At 33.8% G+C, this 12465-nt stretch overlaps 1 protein-coding gene across 4 annotated transcripts in view; it reads left to right on the top strand.

Moving 5' to 3' along the window:
• PCDH9 (protocadherin 9) overlaps window positions 1-12465 on the top strand; it is a 114899-nt gene that overhangs the window by 7742 nt on the left and 94692 nt on the right. The window contains exon 2 of one of the 4 annotated variants that reach the window (XM_082602387.1): window positions 7949-11835. The exons of the other annotated variants lie outside the window; for them this stretch is intronic. Within the exon in view, the coding sequence (XP_082458513.1) occupies window positions 7949-7981 (33 nt within the window). The 3' untranslated portion in view covers window positions 7982-11835. Of the gene's footprint in view, window positions 1-7948; window positions 11836-12465 lie in introns of those variants that run through there. 4 annotated transcript variants of the gene reach the window in all.

The following is a 12465-nucleotide window of genomic DNA, read 5'->3' as shown; positions in this document are numbered from 1 at the left end:
TTTATTACAACAAAAGCTTTCAAATGAATTTATAAACTAAGGTATAATCTGTGCAGGTTTTTAGTTGAGTGGGCAAAGATTGCTGTTAACAGAAACACCTTTTCACTTTATGGTGCTAGTTGAAGTGTGGGTAAAATGCAAGATTCTTGAGCAAAGAGTTACCAAACTTAAATATCATGTGTTTGTATTGTCTGTACAATGAAAACATAATGTCTGGCATTTACACCATGAGTTTGGTTATAGTGCATTGATTCTTATTTTGTCTGACTTTTTTTTTTCCCCTGCTGTTTTCCCTCATGTGTTATAAAACACTCATAAACCACGTTCCTCAACCACTCTATTTTACTAAACTTTCATTTTCCTTGATTATAACAAATCTGTCACTGAATCTTCCACAAATTATTTTTTTTTAAGATTTTTTGGAAGTACCCTTAGTATTTACAGATTGAATGAAATGTCCCTTTTTTAAAGAGCTAGATTATATCTTGATATTTACTCATAAATAAACAAAGTTCACTGTTATAAGGTTGAGAAGATGACAACATTATCATTTCCATTAGGACTTTAAATGACAAAGCTCATTGGCATATTTTCTCTAAAAGGAAAATATCTCCTTAATGAATATGATTTTTAAAATATAATATTAAACTCTCAAATTTTAAGGTGTCTCAGAATCATTTGGAATGTTTCTTAAAACATGGGTTGTTGGTCCCCAATCCCAGAGGTTAGGTTCTGTATCACTAGGGTCAAGCCTGAACATTTGCATTGCTGACAAGATCCTAGGTGATACTGATGCTGCTGGTCCAGGGACCACGCTTTGAGACCCACTTCCTCAGCATATTGGTACAAGAAATGTCAGCCCCTTTCCCTTTCAGATTATCATTTCCAGAGGACCTGTTTTTGCATACTCCAACCCTCAGCTCTTATTGACAGCAGTTTCATTGTAGCTGGAGGCTTTACAGTTAGCTGTTTATTGCTGTTTCCCAACCTGGTTGACAGCATTTGGGGAATTAATTTTCTTGGCCCCATTGTGCTTTTTGCAGGGGTATAAATGAAAACATTAAAGAATTAAAAAAGTAACCTATTTACATTTGACAACTTCTTATGGTAATAAAACAATCTGTAATAGTTGTACTGTGAGTTTGGTTCAGGGTAAACAATTATGTTTAATTTTCTAAGTGAAATGCTTATTTTGGAGCTTAAACATCCTTACTTTAACTTTTCACAACCTAGAGTATTTGCTCATATATACATTTGTGTATATATTGAAGAAATTATATATTGAAAATGTGTTTGCATGTCATACTCAAGTGTATACATATACTTTTACAGCATAAAGGGAAATACTTTATTCCCAATCATTCAGAGATACTATATTACTTTTATGATTACTTTTCATTTTTGAGACTCCCACTGCAGCTGTTACTGAAATGCTGTTATGTCATGCAAAATGCACAAGACAGTCATAGAATTTCTATTTAGAACAGTAAGAAAGAAAAATGAAATTGGAAGTGAAGGGAGCAAATGTTAACTAATGTGAAGCTAGCAAAAACTTAAAGATATTTTAAGCTGTTAAATTTTGCAGTATACTATGAGGGATGAACATAGGTGGCATATGGAAAAATTGCTCCTCAAGATGCAAATTATATTTAAAATGTTATCAGTTGTGATTTTTGTTTCTACTGCTTTGCTAAGTGATCTATGTCATGAAATTAGTAGATACCCATACCCCTTGGATATTCATTCAGGAATTTGAAATAAGCATGGGTCATCCATTCAGCCTGGCTACCTTTCCTCTTGGTTTTGTGAGACAAATATTTTATACTTTTTTTCAGTTTGATACACCTAAGGTATAAAATTCAAGTTACATTTTAGCCTTTGTTGCTAATAACCTTAAGGAGCATAAAAGTAAAAAGTTACCACTGTATTGGGCATGGATATGTCTACTGATTACTGAACATTTGTTAGCATAGAGAAAATAATTTCAGTAGTTAAAATATTCTATTATCTTATTTTTAAAATTTTGTTGCAATGCATTCTATATATAAGCAACACCATAAACTGATGTTCCCTTAGCTTCAGATGAGTCATCCTCATGTTGTCACAGAACAGGCTTTGGCATCATTAAAATTACCTTGTAAATATTGTACTTACACTAATGTGTTATATTCTCATGGTGTAAGCATAGTTAAATATTTCAAGCTAAAATTTATCTTCTCATAATAGCACAAATTAAAATATAATACATAAAATAGTAAAACAGAATTTGGACTTAATACAAAAGCTCAGATCTAAAATCAGATTTCCTCATAACCAGTTCTGAATTATTTGACTCTTAAAGTTTCATTTTCTTATTGACATATAGAAGATGTATGTAAATTACACCCAAAATATTAGAAATGGCATCTTCATGAATTATTTTTCACATTACATTATTTTACATGGCAGTACTGAGATAGGAAAATGAAACCTTTAAATTATCTTCTTATAAGCTCTGTTTTCACAATTATTTTTAATATGTTATTTAGATTGTTTCATTTCTAAATTTTGCGGGTTGGGGAGTGGGGTAATGCAGAAATCCACCAAATGGGAAAAGCTATAGTGCTTGTGTTGGTCCAGCAGTACCAGACTGAGTGTTTGCAGAATTTGAGACCATGTCAACTACATGGCTCATTTTTAGTACTTTCTCAGTTTGATTTTGTCAGAGTTGAGCTCTTAGCTTGCAAGCAGTTAAAACAGGCAAAAAGAAAACTGAGGATTGTTTACCACTTTCACTTAAAATCCTTGCAGTAAGTTTTCTCTGAATTTAGTCTGGTGTTTTCTTGAAGGGGACCCTCTATTGAAACTATAAATTTGTCTCGGTAATATTAACAAATCAGTTAATATCATATATTTCATGTAGTTGGAAACTAAGCAAGAATTGTTTTATGTGTATTTTTAAGTTTTTGCTTTCTTGACAGCTGATTTTATGTTTAATATATTTCTCAGAATTTATTACATACCAGAGCCCTAAAATTTATATCAGGTTTTTTGAAATATGACACTAATCACAGACCAGGTATTCGTGAAAATTCAAGAATGCAAGTCAACAAGGGGCTTGCTTTAAAGTTGTAAGTATCTAGTGGCATAGGAGTCATGTTCAGTAAGTAATAATGCTAATGTGTTATGGCCTTTTTAAAGGTTAGCTCCCCTAAAATTTATATCGGATCACAAATGCAAATCCAAATGTAGAAATATGACATCTCAATTACAAATGGAAATATACTTCACTGTTTAAGATTTCATGAGTTATTTCAGATAGCTGTTAAATTTGTCCAACATTTCATTGGAAAGGAACACATGCTTTTTGCCTTTGTTTGATACAAACCTATTGGGCTGTCAGTCATCACAAACATAGAACAAGAAAGATATATTACCATGATTGATATTTTGGTTTTGATTTATATTCTTTTATTCCCTAAGTCAAAATTCATTAAAATGTGAAGTTCATAAATAAGTTCTACCCATTCCTTAACAGTAAAGAATTATGGCAGGAATAAACTGGGAAAGCAACCCCATATGCAATCTCTCTCACTCATACTGTTGTCCTATAGGCAGTTTGTTGCCTATAGAAAAGAATAGTGGTAGAATTGGAATTTTCTGAGCCATAATATATAACTGTAAAGCATTCAGAACTTGAAGTCATTCATTAAGGATTTGTTTTTACATACTTATCCATTATTTAAATGGCATGTGAAAATATTTCCCCCCTATCTTTAGTGGTTTGATTGATTACAGTGCTATACGCACACATCACATTTAAAATGATGGCCTTGGGACCACCTGTACAGCTAGGATTGGTGAAGATACATGCACAGGCAAGATCTGTGAAGCACATTTGATTGATTCTTTCTAGTCATTTTACATTAATTATCCCGGAATGCCTTGAGAATATATATGAAATTAACGTATCTGTTCTTAAAAGGAGTATACTATAGCCTCACCACTCATTAATTTATGTAGATGTTGGGGGCTTCCCTGGTGGTGCAGTGATTAAGAATCCACCTGCCAATGCAGGAGACACGGATTCGAGCCCTGGTCCAGGAGGATCCCACATGCCGTGGAGCAACTAGGTCTGTGTGCCACAGCTGCTGAGCCTGTGCTCTAGAGCCCGCACGCCTAGATCCCGTGCTCTAGAGCTCGTACGCCTAGAGCCCGTGCTCCGCAACAGGAGAAACCACTGCAATGAGAAGCCCGTGCACCGCAGCAAAGAGTAGCCCCCGCTCGCCTCAACTAGAGAAAAACCCGGGTGCAGCAACGAAGACCCAGAGTAGCCAAAAATAAAATAAATAATCTTTTTAAAAAACACCATTCACTTTACAGCAGTACACCATACTCAATAAATATTTGTTAATAAAAAAAATTATGTAGATGTTTAATTGTGTAGGCTGCAGGAAGGAATGCAAATTTGTTCAGTTTTACCATGTTTGTATAATGTCTTGTATTGTAACATTCTTCCTTAGTTTGTCTTTCTATCTGACCATCTCTACATTTTAGTATTATGCAGCTTTGTTAATATCCAGGCTCTGGCCTTTTTCAGTCTGTTAGCAGTTAAGAAATACTCTAATCCCTTCCAGGATATTGAGAAACTAATGGATTGCAGAGTATTTGGGTCTTTAAGCTTCAATTGTAAATGGTATGAAGAATTGTCATTGAGCTGATATTTGCATATATCTCTTCCAGTGCTAGTTACTTTGCCTCCTTTTTTTCCTCCTAATCTTCAGCTTTCATTCTAAGAATATTTATTTTAGTCGGAAATAAGCATGCCAGTGATAGAAATTTGGGATTCACCTCCAAATGAATGTCATCACAGACAGGGAGGCTCTGGCACATTTTGCATACATCGGTATGAACACAGTGAACCCTTCATAAGCTCTTAGATTGCAGGAAATCAGTGCTGAAAATTAAGTAGAGTTTTAAAGATTTGCAAAGTAGAGAGCTTTGTATAATGCTGGTATTGCCAGTGCCTATTAAATATGAAGTAAAGGCTTTGTAATACAACTAGCTAACACATTCCCTTCCACATTAGAGTGATTTATACCCTAGGGAATTAGTCTTGCCTATTTTTTTCCAAATGCAGAAACACTGGATGTGTCTGAAAGAATAAAATCTCAAATACATGCCTTAGAATGGACAGATTTGCTCTTGGATGATTCTAGTTATTCCGGATAGATGTTGCAGGCCCTCTCATACTTACTTGTGGTACCTCTGTCCATGGTGTGGCCTTCACCTCTCCTAGAAGAATCTCTCAATTGTGTGTATATACTCTCCTCTAAACATAACTCAGATTATAACCCTAGGTATCTGTAAAACTGTAGCATTACCATAATGAAGAGGTCTGGCTACTAAGTGAGTGCTTTGATCCTGAAAGGAATTGTTATTGAATCATTTCTCAAACTGTACTTTTAGAATTCACCTTTCTCCACTTGTAAACAGTGTGTATTTGGAGCACAGCAGCTCATTCCAGACATACATGGGTTTCAATATATTTACTTTCATGACAGGGTTCAGTAAAATGCCTCACAGTTCTTCAATGCTTAATGTCTTTGACAGGTCCCGTTAGACATAAAATCAGTGGGAATAGCCATGCTTATTTCTTAAAGATTTTACAAATCCTATAGTTTTGCCTACTAGAAAGCATATATATAATCCATATGCAGACCACAGTAGGTACTGTGGACTTGCTGAGAATCATCACAGATGATTGATTTTGAAAACGAAACAGTTTTTGTGCAAGACAATAGCAACTGCAATTCAGTAAATGAGGTTTTTTTCCTCATTAAATAAACCTCAAGAAGGAGAAGCGTGGAAACACAGGATATATATAATGAAGATGTATCTTTCATGGGAAGACAGTGTCTTCTGCTGACAGAAGTTCCCTAGTAGATCTTTTCTTGAGGAAAAAATACGCTGGTGCTTTTTTGGATTTGGAGGTTGCAACCAACCTGTGCCTCCATGTGATAGCAGCTGCATGCTGAGGACTTTCAAATACACAGCTACATAGGATTCTCAGGAAAGTTCTTGTAGGGGGTGCAAGTGACAAATGGAGACAAAATGGAGTGAGTTCTGAGTTGTGAGTTGATGCCCGCCTGTGTCATATATTCATGTCATTGAAGCAATTTTCACATTGGAAGCCTAGAATCACAATAGCCTTCCTGTTTGTCAGCTGTGAACACACCTGGACTGGCAGCTTTTCTTTGCTTCATTTCTTGTCATTCTTTAGGTGGACTTTGTTCACTTATGTTACCTCATATACATCCACTTTCTTAATTTCTAGATATATTTTTAAATGACAATGACACCAATTTATTTCTGTGTATCTTCCCTCCAAAAAAAAAAAAAAGTCAAACAGAAATATTTTGCTCTAGAACATCCATAAAGGGTCAAATAAAACATCCACAATATGTCCTTTCTTCCTAGAAACAGAAAATCTCTATTTATGTTTTCCCTTTGCAATTTTCAAAATTGGTTTTTTTATACTGATAACATTTTCAAAGTTAAGAAATCACAATAAATTTAGCTGTATAGATTAATAATGTTTCAATGCATTCAAATTTCCAATATTAAAAAAGATGTCAGAATTTTTATGAAAATACTTTTTTTTTTGCTACACACTGAAATGAGTATCAAAATTACATTAAACCATAATAAAAACAGATAAAATCTTCAAGATATTTTAGTTTGACATGAACTCATTTTCATTCATGGTCTTGACCCCAAAATCTGCCAAGCAGTGATGGCAAACTATGCTGAATTCACTGATTGATTTTTAAACATGGTAATAATTAAGCAGAATCATTTTGACAACTAAAGTCTCTGTTTTAGACAATTAAATTCTGCTTTAGCTAAGGGTTATTGACTTCTGGATGATACTGGGAGCAACACTCCTCAGGGTTTAAACTATTCCTGCAGGACCAACTGTTATTGGCAGGGCTGAGCAGCCTCTCCAGCCATGCAGTGTCAACCCCAAGTGTATATTCAGGATCGTTCAAAACACAACCTGGGTTCCTCATGATCTTTCAGTCCCAAATGAGAACTAAGTTAATAAAACACTGGTATATCATAACTTAAAGCTTAATAATTAAGGAGAATATAAGAAAGTCCCTCAAAGTAGAGACAATGTCTTACTTACCTTTGTATTTCTAAGACTAAACTTACAACAGCTCCTAAAAGAGTGAACTTCGTAGTCATTCAGTAAATGTTGACCTAATGAGAGTGATCAGTTGATATTGGAATCATGCCTTATGTATATATATATATATATATATATATATATATATATATATATATATATATATATATTCTGTTGATAATCTCTATAACAACTACAGAAAGAAGACATTACCATTCTTATTAAACTTATATAGAGATTGAGAGACAGAAAATGTGTTTTTTTCAAGTCACATGGCTAAAGCATTTATTTCCAGTCTAGAACCTTACCTCTGCACTGGTATTTCTTCCTCATATGTGCCTACTTTTACTTGAAAAACACTATTTTTAGGCCAGATATAAGTTTGAAACATTTTCTTCATTAGGGACATTATTTTTGTTGGAGAGGATTGCAACTCATTTATTTAAAAGCCCACATTATCAATACAAGGCAATTCTTTGCACCCAAAATTGTTCCTCCTGCAATACCTCCCAGTAAACTAATTCTAGACCATAAGATTAAACTATGGTAAGCATATGATGATGAGGCCTAAATGAATAAAGTATATATGGGGAGAGTTCTGATTGTCTGGTTTCAGAACCAGACAATCTGTCTGTCCCTATTTTCTTCTGCAACAGCTGGGACTTGATGACAGACTCTCTAGTTAGGTTTAAGGGTTTTTTGGGGGGTTTGGGGGGTTTTTTTTGGTGGCTGATGAGTCCCCATAGTCTCTAATCTAAGAAATTTTCATCTCTCTAGACACCTCCATTCATATTTCTGGAGGTCCGGTGAAGACCAACTAACCTAACCTCATCCTACAGATGAGCAAGTGTAAGCATTCTTAGACTCTGCATTTTGACATTTTGATTTTTGTAAACAGTGAAATATAATTAACACCTTTATATGCTTTGTCAGTGTCTTGACTCACTAGTGATTTCTGCATTTGTATGAGAGAGAGAGAGACAGAGGGTTAAAAAAACGCTGATTCTAATGTACATGAGCACACTCTCATATCACTTAATTAGAGATATCTGTGGTTTCCGTTTTCTCCCTCACTTCTTCCACACCACTGTGTCTACCCATCATAACATCTTTATTTATGTTAGGCTATAATAAGAAGGGAAAGAGTGAACATAAACAGGATCAGATTTCTTTTTTTCCAAGACTCCTCATCCAAAATTTTTGTTTAAACCTTTGATTACTTAGATAATTGAGTGATTACTTCTAAACAATGATCAATAGATTCACTTTGATATCTGCTTAATAGAGACAGTGTGTTCTGGAGGAGAAAAAAAAAAGTCATCATTAAAATTCACTTAATAGACTTTTGAGCCATCCAGACGACACCATAGAATCACATATGAATCCTATAAAAAGCAGCAAAATAATAATTGAATAGTAAGTGGTGTCTAGCTACTATATTATTTTTAGAAAGATAAATTTAGTGTCTAATAGAATTTACAGAATAGTTTCTCAAGACTCAAAATGGACCTTTGAGAATATTTGGCCTATTTAATTCCTTTTCCACATGAAGAAAACTGAGATTACTACAAAAAGTAGTTTGATATTTGAAGTAAAAAAAAAAAAAGACTTGGAGAACTGTTATTTTAAAAACTGTGTCACATAGGATACGTCATTTGAATGTACCGTTTCTTGCTTTCCTAGCCTGTAAAATGGATGTAATCAGGCCTAATCCATAAAGTTGTTATTAAATTGAGTGCATACATGGGTGCATGTAGATTTCTGGCCCATGGTAGGCAGACACTCCAAAAACCTCCCTATATTTCGCTTATTTTTTCCAAGGATACCAACTTACCACTGACAGAGGCGCCCAATTTCATTTAATACATGTTCTCTAAGTTTTGTTTTTGGTGGTTTTCTTGAATTTAAGTTTTGTATCTTTTTAAAAATTTTATTTTATTGAAGTATAGTTGATTTACAATGTTGTGTTAGTTTCTGGTATACAGCAAAATGATTCAGTTATAAATATATATATAATGCAAACTATCTTTTTAAAAAGGAAGTTATCTCTGTTAAGCTGTTTTAGGTTTAAAACACTGTTTTTGAGTTATCTAGGATTTATGAAAAGTTGATCTTTGTAACAGAATCAGAGAACAGCAGAGAGGATGTTATATTTTCTTTTGATCTTAATCCGTATTGTTTCATATTTGTATAATTGCTTCATCTTTCATTTTGTGTATTTCACCATTTTCATTTGCATGTTGTGTTTTAAAATTATCTTGCTTCTTTTAGTTTTTGTTATTAATTTACTTCCCCATGAATTACCCATAGGAACTCCACCTATCTGGGGATTTTCACTTTATACATCACTCTATTACAAAACAACATACAAGAGAGGGAATCTGTTTCACAGTCAGTACTTAACACAGCTGGAGCCATTTGAAACCTGCTGGGTTTTGCTTCCAATTATTCCGTAGACTAGAAAGCATCCCTGTTGAAGTAATGGCATCTGTGGTATAATCATACTAGTTAAAATGCCTTGGAGTATGTGGAACATATTTCTGGGATTCATCAAATTTATGCCAGAAGCACAATAATCAATAGTTTTTTCTTTTTCTTTTTCTTTTTTTTTTACTATTTATCTGGTTCTAAATTAATATAGGTTCATTTATAAGTAAGATTTTTAAAAAATATTTATTTATTTATTTTTGGCTGTGTTGGGTCTTCATTGGTGCACACCAGCTTTCTCTAGTTGTGGCGAGCAAGGGCTACTCTTCATTGCGGTGCACAGGTTTCTAATTGCGGTGGCTTCTCTTTGTTGTGGAGTACGGTCTCTAGGTCCCATGCTGTTTGCTGGGGAACACGGGCTCTAGGCACGTGGGCTTCAGTAGTTGTGGCATGCGGGCTTCAGTAGTTGTGGTTCTCAGGCTCCAGAACACAGGCTCAGTAGTTGTGGCGCACGGGCTTAGTTGCTTTGCATCATGTGGGATCTTCCCAAACCAGGGCTCAAACTCATGTCACTTGCATTGGCAGGTGGATTCTTAACCACTATGCCACCAGGGAAGTCCCTATAAGTAAGATTTTAATGTCTTAATATGCAAGTTTATAATGTTTGAGTATGTATGTGACACTATAACATAAATGAGATGCAACAAACAAAAATATTACACAAATGATAGTATCTGAAAAAAATAATTTTTCTTAATATCCTGAGGCCAAAATCATTCCTTTATGTTGGAATTGGTGAAATCATCAAGATAAAGTTAATGATTTGGATTTGGAGCAGAATGTAGTGGGGATTTGTTACTCATTTAGTTAACTTTATCAACTAAATAGAAAGTAGATACAGTCAAATTTCAATTGGCCTTGCTGTGACTTTGACCATAAAAATTAAATTTTTAAGTTCTTGTTGACCTTTATGACCCTCTCAGTGCTGTTTGATTGGTTTTGGATCAGTCTTTTGTTTTAATTATAGACAGTGCCTCAATAGGTAGAAAGGACTTTAAAACAAAACAAGCAATGATAAGAAAACTCACTCTTTGTGCTTGGAAAAATTTAATCTAACAGAGAATGCATGGCAAAGTGGCATGATTTCCTTTAAACCACTGCCTGTTTTATGCTAAGATGTTATGTCTATCATACAGTATTGGGGTACAGAGCAGGGTGGGTACATAGGGTAGATGTTACCTTGGGTATCAGACATCATGGAGTTGTTGTAAGAATTATAGCATGGCATATAGTAGGTGTTTAATAAATTCTAGTTATCCCACCATGGGGCAAACAGGAGATAATCAGGAAAAATGAGGGTGTTAGACACATATTAAATGGCAAGAATCAGGCTTTAAGTATTAGGGTTCATAGTTTTATTTGAGATATTTAGCGTTCTCATGGCATCAAGTGTATATACGTGTTTACTACATATATATAGTTTAATTTAAATTAAGATGACCACCGTTTTATGTTGTCCCTATCAATGATCTATTCTGTTAACTCTTAGAATGGAGAAGTGAATGTGTATCCCAGGAAATTTATGTAAATTCCAGTTCAGATAATGACTAAATACTTTATTCTATGAGGAGAATTATATTTCTTGCACCATTCACATCTTTCTTTATGTGATCAGGGCTCACTTGATTTTCTCATTTAGCAATGCAAAGGACTTTTTCTGCCTGCTGAGCACTTATCTTATTCAGGCATAAGCCTGACAACTAGACAATATCCAGCCTTCTCACTAGAACACTGAACTATATTATATTTTCCTTAATGGATACTAAAACTTATTCCAGAATTATATATTATAGTTTTAAAATGTGTATTCTTTTATAATTCTGCCTTATAGAACTATGAAACTTTTCTGCTGCCAAAGAACTGTGATGTGATCCACTGATATATACGCAAATTAATCTTTTATTTTTCATTAATTCTATTATTCAACAGACATCTATTGAGTAACAGCTGTGATCTAGGAACAGTGTTAGACAATGGGATTTTTTTTTTTTAATGAATAAGACATTGTCTTTGCTTTAAAAGATTCCAGTGGTTTTAAACACAATACATTTTTTTCCTTGGAATTCCCTTATTTAAGAAAAAAAAATGAGTTCTCTCTCTCAGTTTTAAATTGATGTCATCATTTCCCTGAAATATATTTTTTAAAGTCTTTTTTTTTAACTAGTGCTGGAGACTTGATCTTTCAGTAGGGCAATAAAATTCTAAGATCTATTACTCTAATTAGAAGAATGCCAAGTTTAAAGTTATCCTTGGTTAATTTAGAGGGAAATACACTTTTCATCCTTAAAATCACACTTCTTCTACAGGCAAAGGTGTTAATAAAATATGGTTGTAAGTAAAACTTCATTTTTGTAACTATATGAGATTAGCATATTTGCTATATAAAAAAATCACTTTAAAAACATGGCACACATTGATAATGTTGAATAATAACTTGAGTTAAAAAGGACAGTGTTCTCTAAAAATGGAGTTTCTTAGGGATCCATTTTGAAAGGGATATTTTGAGTCATGATATTCTGCAAAAGAATGTTCAGCCTTAGCCCTTCAAAAATACATAAGCCTAACATAGACATGGAACATAGATGTTAAACTCTAGCTAGAATAAATGTTTGGTTTAATTGGCTTTTACCTCCAGATGGTTCTGAATTGGACAAGTCCATTTTCTTATGAATATTTATCAGAATATTTAAAAGAATGGATGCAATGACATAAATTTGAAAATAGAGACCTTTGTTATATAAACTTTTTTCTTAAATTAAGAAACATTCGTATCCTGAAATTTTGGTTTTCTTTAATCATAGAAGAAA

The sequence above is a fragment of the Mesoplodon mirus genome (assembly GCF_964341445.2).
Source record: "Mesoplodon mirus genome assembly, chromosome: 17".
Taxonomy (NCBI): domain Eukaryota; kingdom Metazoa; phylum Chordata; class Mammalia; order Artiodactyla; family Ziphiidae; genus Mesoplodon; species Mesoplodon mirus.
This window is presented reverse-complemented; position numbering and strand designations above follow the sequence as displayed.